Source organism: Lytechinus variegatus, chromosome 3, assembly GCF_018143015.1.
Source record: "Lytechinus variegatus isolate NC3 chromosome 3, Lvar_3.0, whole genome shotgun sequence".
In the NCBI taxonomy this organism is placed as follows: domain Eukaryota; kingdom Metazoa; phylum Echinodermata; class Echinoidea; order Temnopleuroida; family Toxopneustidae; genus Lytechinus; species Lytechinus variegatus.
In genome coordinates, this window is record NC_054742.1 from 39,595,568 (window position 1) to 39,622,540 (window position 26,973).

At 36.9% G+C, this 26,973-nt stretch overlaps 2 protein-coding genes across 3 annotated transcripts; one reads left to right on the plus strand and one right to left on the minus strand.

Annotated features, from left to right (window-relative positions):
* Positions 1–1,404: 1,404 nt before the first annotated feature.
* LOC121410990 (3-hydroxyacyl-CoA dehydrogenase type-2-like) lies at positions 1,405–8,488 on the minus strand. The gene is made up of 4 exons (XM_041603437.1): positions 8,328–8,488; positions 5,699–5,863; positions 3,698–4,100; positions 1,405–3,403 (listed from the first exon to the last, which is right to left on the minus strand). Exons 1-4 carry the CDS (start codon positions 8,349–8,351, stop codon positions 3,213–3,215), a joined length of 783 nt encoding a protein of 260 aa, XP_041459371.1. The 5' UTR covers positions 8,352–8,488; the 3' UTR covers positions 1,405–3,212.
* A 7,787-nt stretch (positions 8,489–16,275) lies between these two features.
* On the plus strand, positions 16,276–26,973 carry LOC121410992 (transmembrane protein 243-like). Of its 2 annotated transcripts, none has more exons than XM_041603439.1 (5): positions 16,276–16,409; positions 21,505–21,665; positions 22,498–22,548; positions 23,378–23,482; positions 23,715–26,973. In XM_041603439.1, the coding sequence occupies exons 2-5, from the start codon at positions 21,609–21,611 to the stop codon at positions 23,832–23,834; spliced, it is 333 nt and encodes a 110-aa protein (XP_041459373.1). In that variant the 5' UTR covers positions 16,276–16,409; positions 21,505–21,608; the 3' UTR covers positions 23,835–26,973. The 2 variants fall into 2 exon arrangements, with proteins under 2 accessions (XP_041459373.1, XP_041459374.1); XM_041603440.1 differs by having other exon boundaries at positions 21,510–21,665.

Consider the following 26,973-nt stretch of genomic DNA (forward strand, 5'->3'; position numbering starts at 1 on the left):
AATCGATAACAGTTAACATTCAATTTATTAATTCAAATGACACCCAAATTGTTGATAATTGTCTTGGAATGATAACTGAAATAGTTTTCTTCAATATGAAAGCAAAATGAAACAAAATAGTTAACATAAGAAATATGCAATATAAACATAATTTTTGGCTCCCCATAATTTTAGCAAAGAGATAGACTGTGGTCTAAGTTAAACCCGACTTCAGAATACGGGCCAAATTGGTATAGCAACAATTTGAGATGATAAAATTTGCATGAATTCCAGTTAAGGCCAAGTTGAATTACACATTTAGATTACTTATTCCAATGGACATGTACCAAAAAACAAACAAAAAGCTCACTCAATAATACTCTCAGATAATTCATGTTTTCTTCCAAGAAAAATATATTTCAATACATATTTATGCATCTATATTTCATTGCAGAAATCATAATCACCTCAATTTAGATGTCCGAAGACCAGCACATGTAAACATCTCTTAGTTTTTATTTATCTTTTTATACAAATAAGTTCGTAATTTTTCTTGCCTCATTTCATTCCCCCCCCAAAAAAAAGATCTAATTTATCTAATTTCAGGTTTTCAAACCTCTTTCTATGCCTTAGTTTTTGTTTCCACAATACATGTACACCAAAAACACACACATATATATATATATATTACATAGGTCATGTAGATTCGAATCAGTGATAGGTCAATACGCCATCACGTGACCATGGCTGCGAGGATCGCATTTGTTATATTCTAGGTTTTGACGTCACCTCAGGGAATATACCGCGTTGTATTTTCAATTGCGGCGTTATATCCACTAAGGTGACGTCACTCGCTGCATACAAGTTGCGCAACAAGGTAGTTGATGTACGCGCTAGTGTTAACGCGTCGATTGCATGAAGAACGCGCTTAATGTATTTAAAAAAAAAACTATTATGACGTAGATGGATCAGAGCAGTAGCAAGAATTTCGGGTTTGAGCCGGATAATGAATACAATTTCTGATGGCGAATCCACATATACTATATAATATAACAGATATTGCCTGGTCTATCGTTTTAATAAATAACATTTCAACTCCCCTCCGAAGCTATATTTTTTCCCTCGGGATAATAATCGGGCAAAATATATTCCCTTAGGAAAAATATAACTCCGTCGGGGAGAGGAAATGTTATATTCAAACTCTAGGTAGGCAATATCTGTATAATATTTGTATATTTTACAAGACAGATATAAGAAGAATACAATTATTGCTTCAATCAGTACTTATTACATGTAACAATTGTCACTTCTATAGGGCTATGGTGACAATTTTCAATAAAAAGTAACCCTAGTGAATATAAACTGTTGATTCTCATTAGTCTATGAATGATTCTGGTTTCATGAAGATGTTTTTCTCATGTTATGCATGACTTTATAAACAACTGGAATATTAAGTGATGGTTAAGGACGTTCCACAGTTATGTTTGTGTGCATTATGATCTGTGCATAGTTTACACTCTGCGCGCTGACGTCACAATGGATGAACAGGTGATAAATTAGCTGCGGGTATGAGCTTATTTTTCTCATCTTCACTTTAACAGCAGATCCGATGCGTTATTTCATAAAGCTAAAAAATTGAATTATTCCATGGACCATTAAAAAAAAATTCTCTACATTTTCAAAATACTTTACTCACCAGTGCTGCCAAGAATCATGAATATTACCCCGAGTTTGAATAAATGGTAGAGTGGTTTTGATTTTTTTTTTCACATCAATACAAAGCTTTCGGCGCATTTTTGGTGTTTTAAAAGCATGTTTGCTCTAATAAAAATGCTAATAGTTTAAAAACAAGCACATGAACCCCTATTTTGTAATGTTTGTACCTCTTAGGTATACCTTCCTCTACAACAGTGAATTTTTGTGAAAATGACATGGATTTTGAATAAAGTGCAGCATTTATTGTACTTTTGTAGTTTGTTACTGAAATTTCACATTTTTTTATTGGGATTTTGTTATCTTTTACGCCATTTCCAAGAACTTACAGTGTTGTTAAACTTAAAATTGCAAACAAATAGCACTATAAATAGATTCTCCATTTTAATGATACAATTATGAACTCTCTTGCGAAATTTGATGATTTTTTCATGTATTTTGACGGAGTAATAGACGTTTAAACTCATTGTTGTAATCTTGGGCGGTCTAAAAATGCCAAATTCTTTTGAATGCGCAATTCTTAAAAACATCAATTTGGGTGAACTTTGAAGCTCTATACAAAAAAAATCAAGCACATGGACCTATGTTAATTTTTGCATATTTCGAATATTAAAGTTCTACAATATCTATATGCAAAGTTTGGTGAAAATGACATGGATTTCACTTTAACTGTGGAACGTCCTTAAAAGGGTTAAAAATTTTAAATTAAGTTGTTTGTACAGTGAAGCACGACTTTGTAAAATATCAGAATATGACAAGCTACTGGTCCCGCGGTCATATTTTTATCACATTAGCCAAAGTTTAAACCATGAACATACATTATTAGTGTTAGGTAATTGACATAGTGACGTGAAAATAAAATGTTGCACTTTGACTTAGTGCAAAAACCTTTGGGCTCACATTTTGGCACTTTACTTTCTTGTCATTCATAAAACTTTACAATTAACTTACAAATACCGGGTACCTCAAACCTTCACAATTTTTATCAGTTTGAATGAATTTCCAATAATCTTTAAAAATATATTGTTAGGAAATATTGTTGATATCATTATCATTTTGTTTTCCCTTACCTTTGCCAGGAAGGGGAAAGCAAACTGAATCCAGGAATTTACATGTGTGCAGGTGGAACACTACACCGGGGTTCCCCATCCAAATAGTGCAATTGGTTCTAATCTTAACATACTAAGGTGATGACTCTTGTTTACAAAGTGCCTCCATTGAACATCTTACCTGAGGAATAGAGCATTTTCTGATAAAACATAACCTGAATATTAACACACAACACAGGTGGAATCAAGCCCAATAATTTGGGTTTAACATTCAGATGCCTTGCACTGAATTTATATTGAAATCGGTAATGACATATATCAAAATTACATGACCATTCTATTCCAATATTGTTCACTCATTCTCGGTCCATCTTTCATAATTTGAAGAGAATACTGCATGCCATAACAAGAGTATGATGACTTGTCTCACCATAGTTGGTGAGATTTGTCCTATCCTATCTTGGAGAGTTTTTATGGTTGCATCCTGAGAGCCCCATCCACACGTATCACCTCCCCATTCAACATTGGATTTTCAACAATGGATTCTACCATGTGGGCATATTCATCAGGATGGGCCAATCTGTTGGGGAAGGGGATACTCCTTGCCAAGAAGGTACGCACCTTCTCTGGAAGCCCTGCCAAAAGTGGAGTATCAAAGAGACCTGTGCAGGGGGAATAAAAATGAGCAGGACATTACCACTTAAGTAGGAGAAAGTTTTCAGAAAAGACTGCAAAATGTTTTTAACCACATCAAAATTAAATTACTTCCAAGTCAAACAAACTGTGGTCCTTATGAAGTAAATATGGGCAGAGTAAGCTATATTATGGCAAGGTTGTTATATGTTATTTAGATGGATTTTCTTCCAACCCCCTCCCCCAAGCAAAGATGCAGATATTAATTTTCTAATGGTATTCTTTCAAGTTTCAACCGTACAAAAAATATCTTCCACACATACCTGGTGCAATGGTGCAAACTCTAATCCCTTGAGAAGCCAAATCCCTTGCAATCGGCAGTGTCATGCCAACAATGGCACCCTTAGAAGCCGAGTATGCTGCCTGACCCATCTGTCCATCATAGGCCGCTACACTGGCTGTGTTGATAATTACCCCCCTTTCTCCATCAGCATTGGGCTCATTTTTACCCATGGCTCCCGCAGCCAGTCTTGCTACATTGAAGGTACCCGCCGTGTTGACCATCAGGACCCTCTGGAATTCTTCTAGTGGGTGGGGTCGGTCTTTATTAAAGTTGTAGGTCTTGGCCGCTACACCTATGCCTGCACAGCTTACAGCTACATCTAGACGTCCAAACGATTCCTTAGCAGTATCTATGGCTTTCGTTACATCATCTGTTGAAGTGACCTGATGAAAATTCAAATACAAACTGCAAAACTTCAGAAAATATACTACATGACGTTGAAAACTACTATAACTCACACAAGATGTTCAGTGATACTTAGTTACTCTTATTTCCACGTTTTATGAACTAGACCAATACACTTACAGAGATAGGATGGTAATTCAACAAATACCCCCAATGTGGCCAAAGTTCATTGACCTCGCATGACCTTTGACCTTGATCATGTGACCTGAAACTTGCACAGGATATTCAGTGATACTTGATTACTCTTATGTCCAAGTTTCAAAAGTCAGATCAATAAACTTGCAAAGTTATGATGGTAATTCAACAGATACCCCCATTATGCCCAAAGTTCATTGACCTTTGACCTTGGTCATGTGACCTAAAATGCGCACAGGATGTTCAGTGATACTTGATTACTCTTATGTCCAAGTTTTATGAACTAGACCAACATACTTTCAAAGTTATGATAATTCAACAAATACCCCCAATTCGGCCAAAGTTCATTGACCCTAAATGACCTTTGACCTTGATCATGTGACCTGAAACTTGCACAGAATGTTCAGTGATACTTGATTACTATTATGTCTAATACCCCTTTCATAAACCCAATTATGCGGCTAATAGCAGCATAATTTGGTCGTAAAATTGGAGGAGGACCAGAGTTATCCGCATTATTTTGATGCTGCTATTCGCATAATAGCAGCATCGGGACAAGATTTTGAGTTTATGAACGCATTTCCAAATAATGCGGATAATTGCCATGGTGCGGTCACAAGGTCACCCTTTTCCAACACAACCGCATCGGAGGGGGCGTGTCCAGTTGTCATGACGATTATCCGCCTCTTTCAGGACGGGCGCTCGTAAAAATAATGCGGCTTATTTTCGGAGTTTATGAACGCAATTTTTATTGAATTATCCGCATTACTCTTAGGCGGCTAATTGGAGGATAGGTTTATGAAAAGGGTATAAGTTTCATGAATCAGATCCAAACTCTGCTATGCAGGTGAGACAAAAATCTTTTCATAATGATTAGGAAATTTTTTTTTAATGTTTCACAGCAAAGGATGTTCTTCAAATGTTCTCACATTCAAAATAAAACAAAAAGCAGCATAAAATGTTTTTCCAAAGTCGGGTGTAGTTCCATCCATGATACATATTACATGCTCATCTGTGTGCAGTTGATTTGATCTTTAGAAGCTAGAGTCAATTTGCTAACATTTTTGGTAGTTCTTCGGGTGTATAACACACACTTTTTAAGTCCCTTTCACAATTACATGTATTTTGAGGCAGTTCACTCTATTATTCACATTCAAATCCAGAATTAAACTAGTAAGCTTTAATTCTACCATTAATCTTTGCTACAATATAAATGAATCATTCCTAAAATTATTTCTATGTATTCATACAATTTAGTAAAAATCAATTCCATCATTGAACAAAGAAGTTGAATACTTTTCTATCAATTGTCTCTACTACAGACTTTTATTGCAATTGTCTCTACTACAGTAACCTTCATTGAAAATAATTAGAAAAATAATGAAGTAACTAAGGTAAAATACTAGGAAATATAAGATATTCTCCAAAGAGTTTTACTTACATCACCAGGAGAAAATTTGCAGTCATCTCCAAAACTTTTAGCTAGGTCTTCACCGGGAGAGTTTGGCAGATCTACAATGACTACTCTGGCTCCATTTCTTAAGAATCTTTCTACAGTAGCCCTCCCAAGACCAGAGGCACCACCTGTAACCAGTCCAACTAGACCCTTCCAAAAAATAGAAAGATTGTTTACTTCTTTACATTCTTAAATCATATAATTTGTATTTGTACATATTTTTGGTGGAAACAAGGGACAATTTTTAAAATTTGAATGCAAGCTATGGCTTCCAACCAGTTTCTGCAAAGTTCAATGAGAAAAGTGTGCAAAAACTATGACTGGTCCGAAGTCATACTCAGACAATGTTCTATCAGTTTCAAAATAGAATATTTTAAAAACTGTACTTTTTTGTCAGTTATAAATTCACCATCAAATTTAAAACATTGCATATGCAATCGCAAGCATTGCCGTGGCCACTGGCCAGGAATTCTTTTTATATGAATGTTTTGGTGGAAACAAGGGACAATTTTAAAAATTTGAATGTACGCTATGGCTTCCAATATATTTAATATTTTAAAAACTGTACTTTTTTGTCAGTTATAAATTCACCATCAAATTCAAAACATTGCATTTGCAATCGCAAGCATTGCCGTGGCCGCTGGCCAGGCATTCTTGCGATTGTGATGTTTTTTAATTGATGGTGAATCTCTGAGTCAAGAAATATTATATTATACTAATTATTTAGTCATAGAAGTTAGATTATTAAATAAAATCAGCTGTTTGAATTGATGTTTTCATCGGATGTACGTCATAACGAAGTGGTTCAAGGGTCAGGCTGTATTATATTTGCTTTGTTGACAAACGGATCGAGGGATATACAGAAGATCGGTCTGGTAAGAAATATCTAATTTTACAATTTATAGTTAAATAATTTTTATCCCTTTATACGCATATAAGGCACATCAAGGTTCATAGATAAATAAAATTTGACCCTACAAACAGATTTCACCCTTTAACTATGGATTTCCTAGGGAAATCCATCTTTGTATACATGTGTCTCTTACATGGCCAGTGGTTCAAGACTCCATGATGAAGAAGTATATGTTAAAATATTGAGTGAAAAAACATCATCATGGAGTCCTCAAGACCATGAAGAGTAGACTCAATGGTCATAATGTACAAGTTCGGATTAAAACAGGGAAGTGAAGTTGCACGACAGCCGCAATAAGTCACTGTTTTTTTCCTCTTTTATTTTTTATTTTTCCCCGTTTTGGTGCGTTTCAAGCCAAAAACGGAACAAGAATCTTATTTTGGTCCAGTACTTTTATTTTTATGACATAAAGACAAAGATCGATGAGCCCCATCAGGGGGATTTTGCATTGTTTTAACTTTTAACCCTAATAATAAATAGGCAGTGTATACAGCCACACGCGTGTGTCTTTACCATCCAGCCACACGCGTGTGGTTATATCCAGAACACCTATCTGTGGATACCGCCACACGCCGCCAGTAATAACAGTAAAACGCGTATGTAGGTCTGACCGTCTATATCACGATCAAAATAACCTCATTTCTTCATTAAATTCTTACATTCTAAACCACTCTGATTTCTTTAAATCGTTTCAATTTCATTCTCACCGTCTTCTTTCCTTGCTTTTCTTGTCTTGTTACAAAAGGGCGCCTGTTAAAAAACTTGTGTCGATTCTCTACTGACTCTAGGCTATGTGCGTGTACGTGCGTACGTACGAAACTCGAGATTCGTGCATGCTTAACGCTTGGTACGAAAATTATTCGTACCAAACGTAAACGTAACCCAAACTGTGTATGTCTACTGCGCTGCGCTAACGCTGTATGGGTCTGCCACCGTACCGCGAAGGAAGCCAGAATCGACACAAGTAGAAAAAGAGAATTTGCTGTTAAACAGACGACCGTTTGTAACAAGACAAGAAAAGCAAGGAGAGAAGACGGTGAGAATGAAATGATCTAAGGATATCAAAGGGGTTTAGAATGTAAGAATTTAATGAAGAAATGAGGTTATTTTGATCGTGATATAGACGGTCAGACCTACATACGTGTTTTACTGTTATTACTGGCGGCGTGTGGCGGTATCCACAGATAGGTGTTCTGGATATAACCACACGCGTGTGGCTGGATGGTAAAGACACACGCGTGTGGCTGTATACACTGCCTAATAAATAATGGCCGATTGGCCGGTGGCTGTACAATAGCGAGCCATCTGTGTACGATAGGGATGCCAGTTGGAATTGATCAGAGACAGTCAGTGTCAGAGGGCCTGAAAATCACCTAGCCTAGCCCTAGATTATTTTGACAAAATTTTTGTACACAAAAGAACTAAAACTATGTACCGGTATGGCCTGAAAATAAATTGCCAGAGCCTGAATTCAGGATTTTGCCTGAAAACTGGCATCCCTGGTACCAGAAGAAATTTAAAACATAAAAATGTTCAAAAACTCCTCAAAACAGTTCTTGACGTCCTCCAACTCGGGACGGTCCGGAGCCAGAGGGGTACGGATGTCCCTGCGCGCTGCGCCACGGCTAGCTCAGCAGGCGCAGCGGTCTCCAAAGTCTAATCAGAACCCAGAACAAGTCGAGGTATTTCATGCACACTTACCTTCACTGACTTTAAAGATGACATACTGGTGAATAAACCGGCACAATTAAGTCAATCAAAACCGCCAATAAACTTGCGTTAGATGTAAATAAATAAATGGCATGCAAAGAGCACAAGCAGGCAAGCGAGCGAGATGACAAGAAAGAGATAATCGTCAGCGCTACTGAATTATGGAACGCCAATTGTGTGGGGGCGGGGCTTTCCTCCCGGCCCGCCGATTACGTTGACATACCAATCTGTGTTTCAACAACATTTTCATCCTACAAGTTGAGATCTGACATCTTTCTCTGATGTTGATTGGCTGAGAGGTACTGTTACTATGGTAATTGTCGGATAAAATGGGAATTGTCGGATAAAACGTCCGACAGGTCCTTTCATGAAACGCTCCCCCGGATAACTTACGCCCATTGTCCTTTGCCAATACTTATGCTGTAAACTTAAGCCAGGTCTTAAATTTGTCATTATCTAGAAATAGAATTATGTCCTTTGTTAAGAGAAGACGCTCCATCTCAATACATTCTCTCTGCATAGGCTAAATCATGGGATACTATATTTAAGTGGGGAGAGAAACAATGGATCCCCCCCCCCGTGTAACAGAAGTCGGTGGCCAGGCCGGGGGGGGGGGCCAAAAATTTCCCGGTCATATCATTGTATGAACAGGATATTTATGATTGTTTCCCGAGCATTTGATATTTCCAAGGAGAGGTGATATCTCCTTGATATAGGGAAGCTCAATGCGTGATAAGAACAAGAAAGAGGGGGGCACAACATGGCGCGTGCAACGAAAACTTGCTCAATATTAAAAAAATCCCGAGCGAGCGAAGCGAGCGAGGAAAAAATCACCTTTAACTTTAAGATTGATTTTGACATAGTATTGACTTACATCTCGATCCCTTTCCTTTACTTTCATCTTTTCTTTTTTGTTCTCGGTTGTAGATTTTTTCGGGGCCAGTGCTATGCGGATCGGATCCGGGGCAATGGCGGCAACAGGGCTTTTAACCTAAGAGGCAAATAAAATTTTGGGACCGAGGGGGGGGGCTTATTTTGCCTATTTTATTAAAATATCGCGCGAGAAGCGAGAGCTAATTTCATTTCAAATATAGTCCCTACTGACTTGAAAAGGGACTTGTTAAGTACTAGCTGTTTCCATTGGGTCATGAAGATGATATCTCACCAAATTAATAATGCGAGCGCGTAGCGCGAGGTGAAAATTTTTTGATAACATGAGATGATACCTGGACGTTCTATACACTTTTTGTAATCATGAACTAGATGGCTAATTCGGTGAAAATATTTAATTTATGAAAATTATGAATACGCAAGATGTGTATCTCGCTAATTATGAAAACTCTAATAACATATCTTGTGAACAGATAATTTACTTGTCTCAATTATTATCAACTGTGAGCGCGTAGCGCGAGCGACATTTTGAATTTTATATAATGACCTGAAAGATCTATGTTGGTGACCAAAATTGTTGGGAGCGCAAAAACAGTGAATGGATGAAAAAAAAAATCAAAATTTTAAGAACAAAAAAGCGGTTTTGGAGAAATTTTGCAGCTTTAGCAGGATGCTTTTTTCAACAGTAACTATAATTTTTTTATATTTTATATATGTCTTTTTTTTTGGGGGGGGGGTTTCTGCACTGGGGCCTATCCCTTGGTGCCGCAACTGGTCTAGGACGGAGTTCCCGGAATTTTGTGATGTTTTTAAACATTGCAGATGGCCAATTTTTTTTATCAAATCGCGTAATATAATTAACGTCAACGCAGTTGCGGATAATAAACGAAATATTTTGAGGCAGCACAACATAGCACATCGGAAAATTTTGTAAAAGTCGCCAGCGAGCGAAGTGAGCCATAAAAAATTGACCTTTTAAAATGATTTTGAATTAAATTCTAATTATGTGCACTCTAAAAACAAATAAGTCAAAAATGACTAGTTAATAGGGTCAGCTGGGTGCAGCTGTTATTCTAGTAATATTTGATTATTTTCTAGTCATATTTTACTTGAAAAGAGTTATTTCTGACTAGAATATATGTCAGAAATGTGAATATCAGTGATTGCCATATTAGTTGCTCCCAGCTGACTACTGGTCTAGTCAATTTGACTGACTTGTTTTAAGAGTGTGATAGTAGCTTTAGAAATTTAGCGAAAGTAAACATTAAGAGGCTTTTTAAGGTAAATCTATAGACAGCGTAAAGCTTTATTTAAGTCAAAACATAATATAGGGGGATATAACCGCCCTTGGCTCACCTTTGGCTAATGATATTTTTCGCCTGACCATTATGGCATACAATTTACACTAGCGGATCAAGGGTGGGAGGCACACAGCCGAAAATTGCCCCCCCCCCCCGGGAAGCAAAATCAACATTTCATAATATCAAGTTGTCACTTTAATCATTTTGGGAGCAAATTGATATGTTTCTCTTAATACTTGAGAAGCAAAATTGGCATTTGTAATGTAAAAATGCCATTAAAAGAGAGGTGTGCCCCCTCTTTTAAAATTGAAGACGTTTTTGTGCTTGTCAAATTTTTTTCGGGTACGAAATATCCTTAATTTGTGGTTGAAAGCATTTCTTTTTGCGTGTCAAAATTTTCGTCCAAAAAATCCCCCCCCCCCTTCTTGGAAAATCCTGAATTTAGCAAAATCATAATAGACGCCATCCACCTTTCTTCCCGTTCTTTGTGGGTTTTTTTTTCAATCCTCGGCAGCCCGGTCGTGATATCTTTTTTTTTTTCATTTTTCTTGCCCCCTTTCTTCATATTTTGATCTTCCAATTTAGCTTTTCAATAAATATAAATTCAATATAGGCGAACTCTGCGCGTCAAATTATAATATTACTTCATTTTGCATGTGAATATAAAAAAAACGGGACAGATTTGAAGTCTATAAAATTTTTGTTTCAAATTATGATGTCTATATTTTGGTGTTGATAGGTGCTCTAAGGTCTTATCTTTCAAATGCTATTAAAAAATTTCGTTTCGTTCGTGCTTGAGCGAACACGGAATGTTTTTGTTTGGGGTTAAAAAGGAGGCTTGCGCCAAAATGGCATAAAATTATAAATATGATGATCGGACTTCTTGCTAATTAGCAGACTTTCTCTTGTCCTTTTCATTATCTTTGCCATAATTTTCAAATCATGCGATCAAAATTCATTACAGATCTATGGATTTATTTAAATTGTTCTGTTGTTGTTTCTTTTTTTAATATGCTCTATGTAAGCTTTGAATATTCCTTCTTCAAGCTAAAACAATTTTCAACCGAAGTATGGGAGAGCGTGAATATTTTTTCAAATCCTTTCATTGTGTGCTACAAAGGTTATGGTCCCTTTTGAACAGTGCCACACAGATGGGCGGGGGCTCGGGATGCCCCCCCCCCCTCAATCAAAAAAAAAATCATTACCAAGAAAAAAAGAGGACAGGAAATAAAAGGAAAGATAAAAAGTAAAATATGATATGATTTTTCTGAATATTATGTCAAAATGTATCACAAAATTTGATATAATAAAAGTGGGAATATTTGCGTGCTCACTTCGCTCGCTCACAACTTTTTTTTTTATACATTTTACCCGACCTGCCATATCTAGCTCCTTCAAAATTGACTCAATACACCATTGTTCCAGTGTTTCCTGTCAAGCAATTTAACGTACCACTGGTCAAAGAATCAATGACCCATTGAAAAATACATTCATGTCTTTTAAAGGTACATAACATGATTTGTTTCATATAATTAAAGGATTTGAATAATCACAAGTTTTTCCAATTAATGATGCAAATCTTCTTGCTTGGATTGACAAAAAAATCTTATTTTCTCAGTTACTTATGAAGGAAAATCAAAAGGTAAGAGAAGTTTAAATGAAAAAAACATAATAATTTAAGTAATTATTCAAGTAAATAAATAAATTTATGAATAAAATTTGCCAGCATAATTCGAAAATTGTGGCACAAATAATGAAAAGGTCCAGAGGAACTCTCCTGATTAGCAAGAAGTCTGATCAGCATATTACTCATATTTTGCAATTCTGGCGCAAGCCTCTTTTTGAACCCCCAACAAAAACGTCCCGTGTTCGCTCAAGCATGAACAAAATTCATTTTTTTAATTGCATTTCAAAGATACGATATTAGAGCACCTATTAGCACCAAAATATAGACATCATCATTTGAAACAAAAAAATTATAGACTTTTCAAATCTGTCCCGTTTTTTTTTATACGCACTGTAGTGCTTTCCGGTGCTTTATCAGATATCATTTCAACATTTCATAATATCAAGTTGTCATTTCAATCATTTTGAGAGCAAATTGATATGTTTCTCTTAATACTTCCATGAGGCACTCGCTAGCGAACGAAGCGAGCCAGAAAATTTGGCATTTAAAAATGATTTTGAAATAAATTTACCTATATAGGTTAGGACATAATAAAGGGGGATATAATTAGCCCTTGCCTAGCTAACCCTTGGCTAAGGATTTTTTTTTGTCCTGATTGCGACCATTTGCATAAAATTTATAAAGATCATAATAGACGCCATCCACCTCCCGTTCTTTATATTCTTTTTTTCAATCCTCGGCAGCCCGGTCGTGTTATGAAGTTCTTTTATTTTTTGTCCATATTCTGATATTCCGATTATCTACCTTATTTTCCGTTTCTTTTTGCCACTTAAATTTCTCCGATTTTCCCGCAATTCTTGCCGTGTAATTGAATAATATTTTTTTTAATTTTACATCCCTTTCTTGATAAGCGTGATAATGTGGTAGTTTTTCAGGATATTTTGTATTTCATCACAATGATGTTCATATTCCTGTCTTTAATTCTCTCACTTTCTTTTTACTTCTTCCCTTTCCCTCCTTTCCCTTTCCTCTTTTTCTTTTTTCTTTCCCTTTCCTTCCTCTCTTTCTCCCTTTTCTCCTTCCCCTTTTTTATTTCCAGGTGGAATCCGCCAGGAGAAACAGCTTGACCCCCTTACTGCCAGTCTGCCACGCCACTGTTCGCGCAGAAGAATTTTATGTTCCCTACTACTAATTATCTATCATTGTCAATTTTTTTTCTGGTACGAAATCCTAAAAAAGTCTTCAAATTCAAAAGAGTCTTAATTTTTCATTCCGTTTTTACACTTAATTCTGCTTCTCAAAAGGGGTTGGGGCACGTCCCCTGGATCATTTGTGACTCGTCACGGGGGCAGGGGTACATCCCCTGAATTAGTTGTGACTCGTACGTCCGTCGAGGGGGCAGTCTGACCCCCCCCCCGTACGCTAGTGTGAAATATGTAAAATAAATTAACGAAGAAATTATGAAAATTTGGGTACAAAACAAATGGAGAGGTGTCCAAATCAGCCATATTGAAGCAGTACGTTTGCAAATTAATTTGAGGATCCATATCCCCATAGAAAGTTTTAAACGTCCATAATTAATTTGCTTGATGAAACTTTTTTTAAATTGTTCTTCTCACTTTATTCTTTCCAATAAGATTGCTTCTCTTCTTGGGCTAATTGGTTTCCTTAATTTAAAAGTTGAAAATCGATATCAAAATGTCAGGATTAAGTCTGAAGAGAAAAAAATCATTTTAAGTGGCAAAAGGCATGCACCTAGATGCCAGCGGGGGTCAAATAAATGCCCCGATAAATGCTCCAAATTTAAGGGGGTAGACGAAAGGACAGATGGAGAAAAGCTAGCTAAGAGAGAGAAGAACTGCGGTCTAATCCTGTAATTCCTGTGCCCGGGGGGGGGGGCACTTACATTGACGAGTGGATACCATACGCGACCAAAAAAACACGTAAAAAGGATGTCCTTTTCACGATAGGGCACGTGACGTACGTAACGTGATAAGGGTGTCAAAACACAAAAATAATGAAAAGAGGGTCTCTATTTCGCTAGGAAAATTACGTGTCTAGGGTCGAATTTGCGGGGATGATAAAACAAAATTAAAATGTTTTATAAAGGATGTCCTGTTTGCCCCAACACTTAGGGTCCGATTTGCGCGAGGTGTAGAAGTTGGGGTCGTACTAAACCAAATAGGGTAAAGCCGACGACCGAAGGACCCGTAACAACAAAACATTCTTGTACTTGTTTAGGGTTTCATTTCAGGGAATATTTGCCAAGATTATCGTTTTGTTTCCAATATTTGTTAAGGGTAGGGTTTCACACGCCAATACTTGTTAAGGGGTGCATTTTCAGAATATTGAAATTACGTGTCTAGGGTGCTTTTCGAGCCCCCTTGGTCGCGCATGGTATCCATTCGTGAATGGAAGTGCCCCCCCCCCCCTGGGTTCAGGCGCGTAGCCAGGGGGGCGGTGGGGGCGGTCGCCCCCCCCCCAAAACGTCCCCAAAAAGAAAAAAAAGAAGGGAAAAAGAGAGGAGAAAAGGAAAAGGGAAAGGAGGAAAGGGCAGAAAGGTAGCTTTGTGTTTTTTTTTTATTATTATTCTTTATTTTTTTCTCAAAAGAGAAACTCCTTCACTCTTCTTGCTCTAAATTTATACATGAATTTTGCTTCCGCGCTGCGCGCGGTTAAATGACAATATTGAAGTTCTCCATTGTTTCCCCCACCATTTCTCTAACCCTGTTTTTCCACCTCAGCTATGTGCTTTTTGCCAGTTAAAGTTAAAATTGTATACATTAGGGCATGAATTTGAGCCTAAGGTTAGGCCGAAATAAATATATGAAATTCGTGTCGTATTAAATAAAAAAAGTACAATATTTTTTATCAAATTGTATTAAACTTCATGTCATGTCCCTGTATACACTCATCTCCTGTCCTGTTTTGCGCCCTCAGTTTGAAACACTTAAGTTTCTTTATATTCAAAATGAAGCGCTTCAGGATAAGTAAAAAAAAATTAGGCATCCTTTTTTTATATAGATAGATAATTTCAATAAATCACAGAAGTTTCAACTTTTTGCGCACTATTTCCTTGTAATGAAGTTCAATAATCTTAGAAAATCAATTGAATTAGAGCCGATTGGGTATTAGAGATATCGTCCGCCCTTTGAAATTTCAGAGTTTCATTGCTCTGCGCGGGGAGGAATATCTTCCTCTACCAATCTTCTCTGTTTTGCGAGTTAAAAATATGCACTATGTTGCTAAATTGTTTGTAATCAAATCTGATCTTTCCAAAGAGAGTATTCAATATATCTTTGAGAATACCCTTTTCTCGGGCCCCTTTTTATGGCAAGAAAAATTGAGAAAACGCTTTAGCTTCCGCGCTTCGCGCGGAGTTATTATCATTTCGATTTCCTCCATTGTATACCTCTTTTGTGCGTTCACAATCACTTTTGAAAACAAGGTTCAAAATCGCAATATAGTCAACCGAATTGGAGGTACTAGAGACAAGAGAAACGGCTCCTTTTCATTTTAATTTATTAAACACTAAAAGCTTCGCGCTTCGCGCGGGACGGGGAAACTCCCCCTCCCTGCACCCACCCCCTAGGGAGCGCGCTTCGCGCGCTCTGTAAGTGTTGGCACGCTTCGCGTGCATTTACCGCCCCCTCCAAAATGAAATCCTGGCTACGCGGTTGCCTGGGTTCCTGTGGCATTTCGGTTCAGCACAAGTGTTTCATGCGAAATTCGTATTTCATTTCAATAATTGAAATTTTGATCACATTGCCACACTGTTGTTGTTTTTGCTTGTTTTTTTTTACATTTGATAGTTTTACACAATATTGTTACTGCATATCACGCATTGACCCCCCCCCCCCCCCCCCCCCCCAAAAAAAAAAAATATATTTATTAATGATCGGAGTAAGAAAAGAAGGGTGGGAAAAGAGAGATCAAAGGAAAGCGAGTTGGAGAAGAGGAAGGACAGGAGCTACATAAAAGAAGTATTAGAAGAAGAATTGAATGAAGAGATGAAGAAGGACAAGATAATAAACATTTTAGGGTAATAATACTAATACAGGAATCGAGGAAAGCAGAATTTAAATTGGGATTCCCAGGTACAGGTATGCGTCATATCATGATATCATGTGACTGACATCGTCGTGATGGACTGTTGATATTGCCCCATAATAAAGGCACTATTGCCACCGTATATTTTACTGCGTCATCTAAACCAAGAATCACAACAGAACAGACTATGAAGTATGGTGCAAGGTATGCATACGTCGTATCAGGAGCATAGATGTTTTTTAGTTTTTTTTATTTTCACGAACGATAATGTTAATGTATTTTAAGTGGTGGTGACATGACTGCATGGGATGACCGCCTGTACTTACGCTGTGACTGTGTGAGTGTGATGTGCCTGTGACTGTATATCGGTACCGGTACCTCAGCAGGTACCCTCTGCTTCACCTACAGGCAGGTACCGAAGCCACCGACAATGTAGTGCCTACCCGCCGAACCGAAGGGTACGCCTCCAGCTGTGCTACACCATCACGACTGCCGAGGGCCTTACGTGAGTGTCTGTGTTGTAAGGCCACGTTATTACCAATCCTTCGAGTCCCTCTACCTGGCCCTGTCTGAAGCCTCGTCCCAGTGCAAGCGATCGGTAGGGGGGGGGGGCATAATGCAATTTATAATCGGGGAGTACCATCTGCTTGGGGCTCCCCGGGAGGGGTTAATGGACATTGGTAGCAAGGGTGGTGTTATATAGCAATATATATGTATCTATTGGAACCCCCCTTGTGCCTGTGCCCCTTAATAATGGAGCAGTTCATCCCCTCTTGCCACCACCCCTTCTCCTTGCTACCAATGTCATCATTATGCCCTAAAATGTACCCCCAGTGCCACAATTAAAATCCCCTCAAACAGAGGAGGTGTTATATAGCAATATATTATATAAATTGTGTACAATCTATTGTACAATATACTGGATTATATGTACGACAAATATAAAATTATCCCGAGTGCAGGTTTATTTCACCGAGGCCGAAGGCCGAGGTGAAATAGGCTTGCACGAGGGATAATTTTATATTTGGAGTTCATATAGTCCAGTAATATTGTATGATAGAACGTTCACTATTTATTATAGTAAATAGATCCCTTAATCTAAGCCCCCCATCATGGATTTTGCCATCCAAAAATCGAAAGTTATATTGTACATATGTACAATATAACTTTTTGAAGGGAGGTCACGTGGTACAAATCCAGCCAATCACAGCTCGTATTTTACTACCACTATTTACTATATGTATCTATTGCACCCCCCCCCCTTGACTTGTGCCTGCGCCCCTTAATAATGGAGCAGTTCATCCCCTCTTGCCACCACCCCTTCTCCTTGCTACCAATGTCATCATTATGCCCTAAAAATAAATGTACCCCCCAATGCCACAATTAATAAAATCCCCTCAAACAGCATGAACAGAGGAGGTGATATATATGTATCTATTGCCCCCCCCCCCCACCTTTCGCCTTGACTCCCCTGGAGAGCAGTCAATTGACCAGCCAGGCCGATAGGCGATCGAGCGCGCTCGTACGTTCACGGCCTTGTAGCTTGCAGAAGACTTATTCTCATTGTAAGTGCATTTGTGACTTTTGCCTGAAGTTAGCCTAAAATAATTTGGACCCCTAAAACAGAGGATTACCGGTTTGTGTATAGTGCCATAGTCAGTGGCCTATAATATATACATCACATGTACTTGTATTATTATTTCTGTTAAACCATGGGCATGGAGGTACGGTCCGTGGGGGGGGGGCAAAAAAAAGTAGTAGTAGGCCTAGCTAGGTCTGTGCCGCGGGCGAGACAAAGATGAAAAAACGGGGGCTTATTGTAAAAAGGAGGGTCCTCGGAACAGGCTTCGCCTTCGGAACTACAAATGTTTGTGAAAACGGGGGTCCTTGGAACAGGTCGCCTGCGCCTGAGTGCTTATTCATATGAAGTATGGAATAGGCATACTTGCATTTAACCCAGGGAGCTCACCGTGCACTTACTCATACTCACGGGACTAGGGTAGATTGTGGTCACAATAACTTGGAAAGAAAATTGTGAAAAACAGAGATTATGTACTTCCATCGATTATATGGATGAAATGAAGGTCTATCGTGTGGCCGTGAAGCGGCTTTATTTGTTCTTTCTCTCAATAAGACAAAAATGCTATGCCTTGGAACGGAAATTTGAGTGTAAAAATGGGGGTCCCCTCTGCAGCATATTCCCACTATGCATTATATACTGAGTGCCCCCCCCCCTGGACCCAGGGAGCCCAGGATTCGTCCATGTAATACTAGGCAGACATATACTCTCCAAACTGGGGTAGAATGGGGTTGCGATAGCACTCCAAATAAAAGGGGAAAAATAAATTATGCACTTACCTCGATTATATGGATGAAGGTCTTTCGTGACACAGAATCCTGACATCAATCAAGGCACACCTGGACCCTCAAAAAAGGAAAAGTTCTGTCTTGTTCGTTCTCCTGTCGAAATTGAAAACAAAATGGCTGATCAATACCTCTAATACCTCTTTTTTGAGGGTCCAGTTTGTGCCTAGATGTCAGGATTCTGTGTCCCGATAGACCTTCATCTGTATAATTGAGGTAATTGCATAATTTATTTTTCCCCCTTTTGAGAATATATGTCTGCCTGGTATAACATTGTCGAGTCCTGGGCTCCAGCCCATGCAAAGCGGAGCTCCCTGGGTTATACACATGTGTGACCAAAAATGTGTTTATATAAACTTGAGGGGTGTTTTTCAGTTTTGGACGCAGCCATAGGCCGTGCAGGGTATCAAAAACTCCAATATTTTTTTAACCCTTTGAACCCGATAGGCCGGAATACCAGCCTACCAGTAAACGCGCATATACCCGATGGCCGGATTACCAGCCTACAGCCATGTGACTTCAAAACATGGATTCTAAATGTCAGGTGATCTTTTAAAAATGATGTCATCTTTCTAGTATGCGTAGGAATATTTGGTCGATAATTTCAGTCAAGGTTGGCAAGGATTTCGGAAGGATTTAGCATAAAAAATGGCCCAAATATGCCACTTTTTTGTGGTTGCTCATGTGGTATGTGCGGTAATACACAGTGTAATACGCGGCGAGTCACATGCTTACTATGGGGAAGCAATTGGTATATCTGACTTTGGTGAAAACAGTGATTTTGAGCCCAAAACAGACACTTAAGTTGATGTTTCTGTTTTTAGACTAGGTCTACGAGAAGGTAAACAACTTCAGCTGGCTCAGTCTGGGTACTAGATGGGGGAAGATGCTGTTGGGTCTCGATTCATGGGAGTTTGTGAAAGTGGTCGATATGTGCAAATATTGAAATAATTAGGGTTCAAACGGTTAAAAGAGTGGTTTTGAAAGACTGGTCTTTAAAAAGTCAATCGCAGGGTCAATCTAGGTAGATCTAGCCAAATGTGTTAGAGATATGTTTTTTCCCTGGGGCTCTTTCTTCCTTGTTTCTGAAAAGTGTTTGGGTTCTTCCCGATTGTAAGCAACGGGCCTGGCAAACGGCCGGGAAAACTTGTTAACTCTTACTATGCCTGGCCCAATACCCCTCTACTACCAGGGATATTCGAGGAATCCTAAATTGACCGAAACGTTAGCAAAGACTGATTTTAAAACGGTCATAACTCTTTACCCATACAATTTATAATGAAACCTTCTACACATGAAATGATGCAGGGTTCATGGATTTCATCATCATGTTATGACCTTTCAAATTTGTGTTTGGAAAAATTGAGAAAAGATGAAATATTTTACATCTTTTTTTTCAATAAGTAAAACCTAGAAAATTATGATTTCATGAACATTTCAAAGAGTAAATAACCCAAGGAATTGTAGAGATACCAAGAAATTAAGAAGATAAAATGAAAGTTCAATGTTTACCTTTTCAAATGACGTATCTATTGATGTAAGTGAACAAACAAAAATTGGAAAAATAATGCTCTTTTTAATGAAATACTATTTTGCTATTCAAGTTATTTCCTCTGAAATACGAGAGGGTTTATACACACACAATTGAAACTGTCCTTTTCCAAAAAAGGGCATTGTCGTCGATCAAGTGACCAATCACAGCACAGCTGCGATCCCACGCAAACACACACAATAATATATTAGAGCCATGTATCTTCACAGTGCAGCCAACCGTACCCTTACATTCGTGTACATAGTCTTCAAAACAAGACCCTGTAATTTTTTAGAATGCGCGGTATTCTGCAACAAAATTATTAGTGCAGAGTAAATTTTATGTCATTTCAATTCTTGTCAATATTGTCGTAATGCAAAACATGCTTTAGAAAAATCGTAACCTGGATACGATTTGTGGTATGCGATGCACTCAACTATGTACTGTTTTGGAAAATGTAGGCGATTACTATCCAGTGTCGGCAACAAACATTTGCGACCCACTCAACTATCGTTCTAAAGCATGAATCAGTGTAAAGTTTGGTCATAGTTTGTCAGGGTCTATTCGTCGTACATACTGGCTTTTGTACTGTAACAAAGTTATTGCCGGTCACAAGGAGACAAAATATAGAAAACTAAAGATGATACATTGAAAAAGAGGGATCGGACAGATTCAATACTAATACCCCTTTCATAAACCTATACGGATAATTCAATAAAAATTGCGTTCATAAACTCCGAAAATAATCCGCACTATTTTTACGAGCGCGCGTCCTGAAAAAGGAGGATAATCGTCATGGCAACCGCACACACCCCCTCCGATGCGGTTGCGTTTGAAAAGGGTGACCTTGTGACCGCTCCATGGCAATTACCCGCATTACTTTCGAAATGCGTTCATAAAGTCAAAATCTGGTCCCGATGCTGCTATTATGCGGAAAATTGCAGTATCAAAATAATGCAGATAACTCTGGTCCTTTTCCGATTTTACGACCAAATTATGCTGCTATTAGCCGCATAATTGGGTTTATGAAAGGGGTATAACAGGTTTGGGGTGTAAAATCCCACAAAATAATGTGGGCGTTCTTGGCAAAGTACACAGAACTTAGAAAAAATGTTTGTTTTTCGTGAATCAAGAAGAGGAAATGCAGATCAGTTACAAACTTAAAATCAATACAAATTTTCAAAATGAAAATAAGCCTATTTGTTCTGTATTTCTGGTCTGACCCCAGGGATAGAGAGCTACATCGATATGGCGCTGTACAGTGGCTGCCGGGCCTATGATCACTAGGGCAAAAAGAACCTTTGGAGTGTTCTATTTCATTAGAACAATAAAATTTTGATTTGGATTTAGATTGTAATCCATGGCAGATAAATTGACTGTAGATTATTTGTTTATCTCATCCAGTGCAGAATCTACATGTCTGATGTGAAGATCTCATATCATCTACCAAGAAGTTGTACTCTTGAATCTGCTATGAATCGAGACAAGTGAATTTGTGGATAGCCGAGATGAGTGCTTACAATACAGACATTCAAACTCCTCTCTTTGGGGAAACACAGACATGGGTAAGATTGACTTCCAGATAGAGGATTACGACCTTGTTAATCACAAAATATAGATTTAATCAGGGGCTTATCTAGGGGCATGGGTATATGCCCCTAGCACCATATTTAGGGGATACAAAAAGGAGAAAAATTAAGTAAAAGACAAAGAAAGGTAGATGAAAGCCCCAAAGGAACAGAAATTTGAAATTTAGAAATCACATGAGCATTTAAACAAGCCATAATATAGGTATCAAAGGTTGGAAGGGGTACAATTTTACTCATGGCTCAGTTTTTCATACGGGTAGACCACTGGATTTTAGCAGTTAATTTATTGCAGGAGCTCCAACACCAGCCACAATACCTGACTGCCTGATAGTGGGAATGAGGTCAGTCAGTTTCAAGCTATCATTAATGTGATGGCCATCAATTACTCTTGATGTTATTGCTTAGTTTACTCGCCTGAGGGATATGTGTTCTCATTTGAACATGGATGCTAGAAGCAACATCATACTAGTACTTACATTCATTGGCTGAGAGTTGAATTCAAAGCTAATGTTCTTTTAAATTTCACTAGATAGATAAACATGCATTGCATGTTGTACTGGTAGTCTTTTCTTTTATGAAGGTTGTCAAAAATCAAAACCTGAACAAGAATGTACTTACAGAGAATTGAGCTGTGGATCATAGTTCATTTGAGAGGGGCAAAATTATATAATTCACAATATTATTCAATATGACATAATCAGAGTAGATCAGATGACCACTGTATCAATAGATGTTGAAGCTGTGTGTTAAATGAAATAGTCTGATAGTATCTGATTTACAATATGTGCACAATTTTTTTTTATTTCAGGAGCGGGTGGTGAACCTTATAGTTGGTGTTGTCTTGGTTGTCATAGTTACGGTAAGAAGGTTTATATTATACAAGGTAACCCCTTTTATATCTCTGTCTATTCTAGTAATTCATCAGAATTGCCATGAGACCAAAATTGATTGGAAAAACTTATTTCAATTTTCCTGTCATATTTCTATGGATTGTAGAATTGAACACGATATGCCATACACATGGTCATGATTCTTGGTTTAAGCTTGTACAATTAAACAGCCTTTTAATTAGCATTATAAATCAAAAGTGAAAAGGCACGTATTGAACAATCCTAAAAGAGTATTGTGTGAATCGAGTTGATGAGTAGTATCATATCATTAAAAGCAAGATTCATGATGTAAAAAAAAAATATTCCTTTTTTCACAGTCATGAAAATCATGAAACTTGTTTTGTTAAGCTATCCCTTGCTACATGTAGGTGGCAATCTTCATCAGACAGTAGTTGTAGAAAGTGTAGTTGCTTGCAGCCTTGCAAGCGAAAATCTAACCCCCCAAAATGGTTACCTTTTTGATTGTGGAAATAAAAAATCTTAACACATCAGATGGACCTCTGAAGTGGTGATCCATGATTCGTTCACTAATTTTAAGCTTTTGGGGTTTTTTTATCAGAAAATGTTCATAAATATTTGTTTTTATATGATGTGTTATTTTAAGTTTATTGTTTGACTTTGTGAGTATTGTGTGATAATTCTACTTTTTATGATGAATGATTTGTTAGGCAAGGTCTTGCTGTGAAACAGTGTACTTTAAACCACTCTTGAGACAAACCCTTTACTAGAAAGACTTGATCAAATAATCATATTAATCAAAATTTTGTTAATATTTTTCTGTAATTTTTTCCTTTATAGGTTACTTTCATAAGTGCATTAGTCTTCCCTTCATGGCCTCCGTTGCCAGTCAACATTTTCTTCTCTATCTGTATAATCTTCGTTTGCATTGGAAATATACTGCTGGTAAGTACATGCATTAGGCTGTAATTCAAATTTCTTTTTGAAGCAGTAATGCTTTAAGTAAAGCCTGTCGAAAGCTCTGTGTTTGACTTTAATGTGAATGATATGGATGTAGCATTTAACATTTAGTCAAGTACCATTATCCATCATTTGTTCTCAAGAGTAATAAGATCTGGCTAAATGCTGTATTTTTTTTACTAAGATATGTTATCTTTTCTCGTCACAATTTCTTCAGATTTACTGGTATAGACAAGGAGATGTGGATCCCAAGTTCAGATTGTTGATTTACTACAACAGCTTCTGCGTGATCGCTCTCTGTGTTGCTGCCAACCTCTACTTCCATGAGGTATCGTGAAATTTGGAGTTTTACTTCTGTTTAGCCATGGAATACCTGAACTTATGCAAACTCTAGTTACCATGAATTCTGACATAAATGCTGCTCTTAACAACAAATAAGTTTAAGCTTTTTGAAGTTATTCAATGTCAAAATGAATTGAATCAAGGTGTGGAAGATGTGAAGAGGATACTTCAGAGTGGCATTTATTTTCATTTGCCACTTGACACCCAGGAGAGATGAACTATCAGGGACATTAAGGTTGACAAATCCATCAAACCAGGGTGTAAAAAACACAGAAGTGTGCAACATCTTTATTTTGATTATATGATTATTTGAATGAAACAATTAAATGCATATTTTGCTTTTACTTTAGCTTTCATTTTTTTTTTGCTTTTATGCTCGGTCCACTCTTACTTATCCCTGAATTTATAGGGATTATACAGACCCTTAGTTTTTCCCCAACAGAATATTACCAGTACATTTACTTCATTTAAAGTACGTTGTAAAACACACATTTTTACATAAATTACATGTATGATAACAGTCTATTTTTTCTTTATTCAGTTGGTATGAAAAATTGCTGTGAAATAGTCGGTTCTAATTCAGGTAAATACTATAGATTTGATTTTAAAAACAACTTCTTTTTCAATTATTTGTAGGAGTCTTATGACCTTTTGAAATGCATTTATAGTAAAAGAAGAGATAATTTTCATTCATTTGATTTTTTTTTCATGCTGAATGTCGATCAAAGTCAAGAAATCCAAGCACTGGTGACAGTGGTCAGCAGTAGTTTGAATAGGTTGATGGGAGTGCTTGAAGATGTGTTGGTTCTATCAGTATAAATTACATGAATATGTGGTTTTTTAAAGTGGATTTAATGTGTCAGTTATCGATAAATCCAAATAGTTTGAACCATGCTCTGACAATCAATAATGGCATGCTATATCTCTTCATGTATGTCAGTTACACTTTGGATTCGAGCATAGAGGCCAAATCTTTCATTTCAAATCACCATAGATTTAAAAAACCTATAGCAGTGAGATCTTTGTTCATTATTCTTCAAATGTATTCCTTTGATGGATTTTTTTGCCAAACCTGTATTAGTATACTTCTTCTTTTCTGCTTTGATTGATATCAACTTAACATCTGGATGAATTTCCCCCTTAAAACTTGCATGTCTCATTGAGCAATAAGGATTTTACTTAGCTATAAAAGTATCCTCTTTCACCAGTCAGAGAGACAATGTAGTAGAGAATACAATAGATTTTTGTCAATTCACCTTTTTTTTACAAAGCTATGGTACATTGTTCAGACTCTAATACAAGTATGCAATATGGAGATTCATGTCAATGTTTCATTTGTAGAAATGAGATATTAACAACATACATTTCATTATCTTGATAGGAGTCATTTGATTTTAACCACTCATAGTGACAGTTTAGCCTTGGTTCAATTTTTTTTTTTGGGGGGGATGAAAAAAAAAGGTTACTTATATTTCAGTTTTACTTCACTGGATTTTATTTATGACCAGATTATTGATTCGTTTTAACATAAACCTCATCTCTCATTTGCTTTATATTTACTTATTCTCCATTTTCTTTTTATTTCACTTCAGATTTTATTATTAAACTTGTGTGCATGATTTTCTTTAATTTGGATGACAAAAAACTGTTATCAAGTATTAAATTATGACCCCTTGCACAATTCTAGTTATTGATGTCCCTTATGATTTTTATGCAGTATGCACCCACACACAATTATTTTGCAAGATTTCCTTTTATCTCTTCTTTGTAACCCTCTGTGTCTCCAAATAGTTTCACTAGATCAACTGCATATTATAATGCGAGACATATATTATTATGAAAGTATATTATGTTACAATAGAATTGAATTAGAAGTTGTACATACATGAAAATATATACCAAGTATGAACTTGTATCTTCAACTCCTGTCGATAGTAGGTGCTGCATAACATTACCCTATGGCTGTTTAGTTGATTAATATTGGTAAGGTTTACATTGTAAGGGAAGCAAGGTCGGTATAAATATACTGGTACTGACAGGATAAGAAGATAGTGTTTGAAATCAAGGTATTAAATTCCAGACAATCCATAGGAATACCATCCAATACTGTGATCCATATTTGGATCAGTGTTTGTTATGTTGTGCAATATTTGTATCCATATGATAAAACATTATACTAATGATTGTAAACCATATCCCTTAGTCAGATGTTGTGTATGATGGACTTGACAATTACAACTGACCATTAATGAATTTGTGCTTCTGGTGAATGAGGGTTAAGTAACAGTTAATGCTATGGTTCAAACCATTCTTCATTTGAAATATTCACATCCAGGTTTTTATTATGCTTATTTCACATTTTATTCAAATTCATTTGATTAAGTAATGGTGTAAGGTACAAGAAATGTGAAGGTTATATGAGTATTTGCTGAAACAATGCTTAATCCCTTATTTGCCATTTAATATTACACTCTTGTATGTATGTTGTAGAAAACTTGTCATATATTGTGTAGCTTTTAATAGTACCATCACTCCATTAAAGTTCTTCAGAGGGTTTTGAGCTAATGGTAAAAAATATGTACCATTTTCTCCAGGGGTAGAAGGGGGTTTGAAAATTCAAGGGTTATAAATTTACCTTTCAAGCATTCTCAATGATCACACTGTGATCAGAATGTGCAGTACAAATTAATTCGAAGTTAAATGTCATCACTGCATTTCACTAGTTATTTTATAGATTATTAGCAATAGGTGTATATGGATTTCTTTGAAATATGAGTATGTTTTCTTGTATGTTTTATTACATATATGTTTTCAAAAATAAGATTCTTCATTGTAAGTGGTTCAGATGTAATATGATTGTGTTTTCATGTTCATCTTTTTTTCTTGCACCATCCTTCAGTTGTGTTTATGCAGGACTTTGCTAAATTTCTGTATGCTTTACTTTGTTTTACACTCATTTTATGTTCAATTTGAACTTAAACATTAATATATTTCATACATTCTTATGTAGATATTGTAAACATTATACATATTCATTTTATGAAATCTATTTTTTAGAGAAAATCGTAAATCTTTTGTAAATATCCAATGTCACATATATAAGCCAATTTTAGGTCTATTAAAAGCTGAAATTG

Excerpts from the sequence above, each read along its gene's own strand:
- LOC121410992 (XM_041603439.1), top strand. The coding sequence starts at position 21,609 with ATGAGTGCTTACAATACAGACATTCAAACTCCTCTCTTTGGGGAAACA. Across the intron at positions 21,666-22,497 it reads TTGGGGAAACACAGACATGG|GAGCGGGTGGTGAACCTTAT; the intron begins GTAAGATTGACT and ends TTTTTATTTCAG. Across the intron at positions 22,549-23,377 it reads TCTTGGTTGTCATAGTTACG|GTTACTTTCATAAGTGCATT; the intron begins GTAAGAAGGTTT and ends TTTCCTTTATAG.
- LOC121410990 (XM_041603437.1), bottom strand. The coding sequence starts at position 8,351 with ATGTCATCTTTAAAGTCAGTGAAG. Across the intron at positions 4,101-5,698 it reads GCAAATTTTCTCCTGGTGAT|GTCACTTCAACAGATGATGT; the intron begins GTAAGTAAAACT and ends AATTTTCATCAG. Across the intron at positions 3,404-3,697 it reads AGTTTGCACCATTGCACCAG|GTCTCTTTGATACTCCACTT; the intron begins GTATGTGTGGAA and ends CCCCCTGCACAG.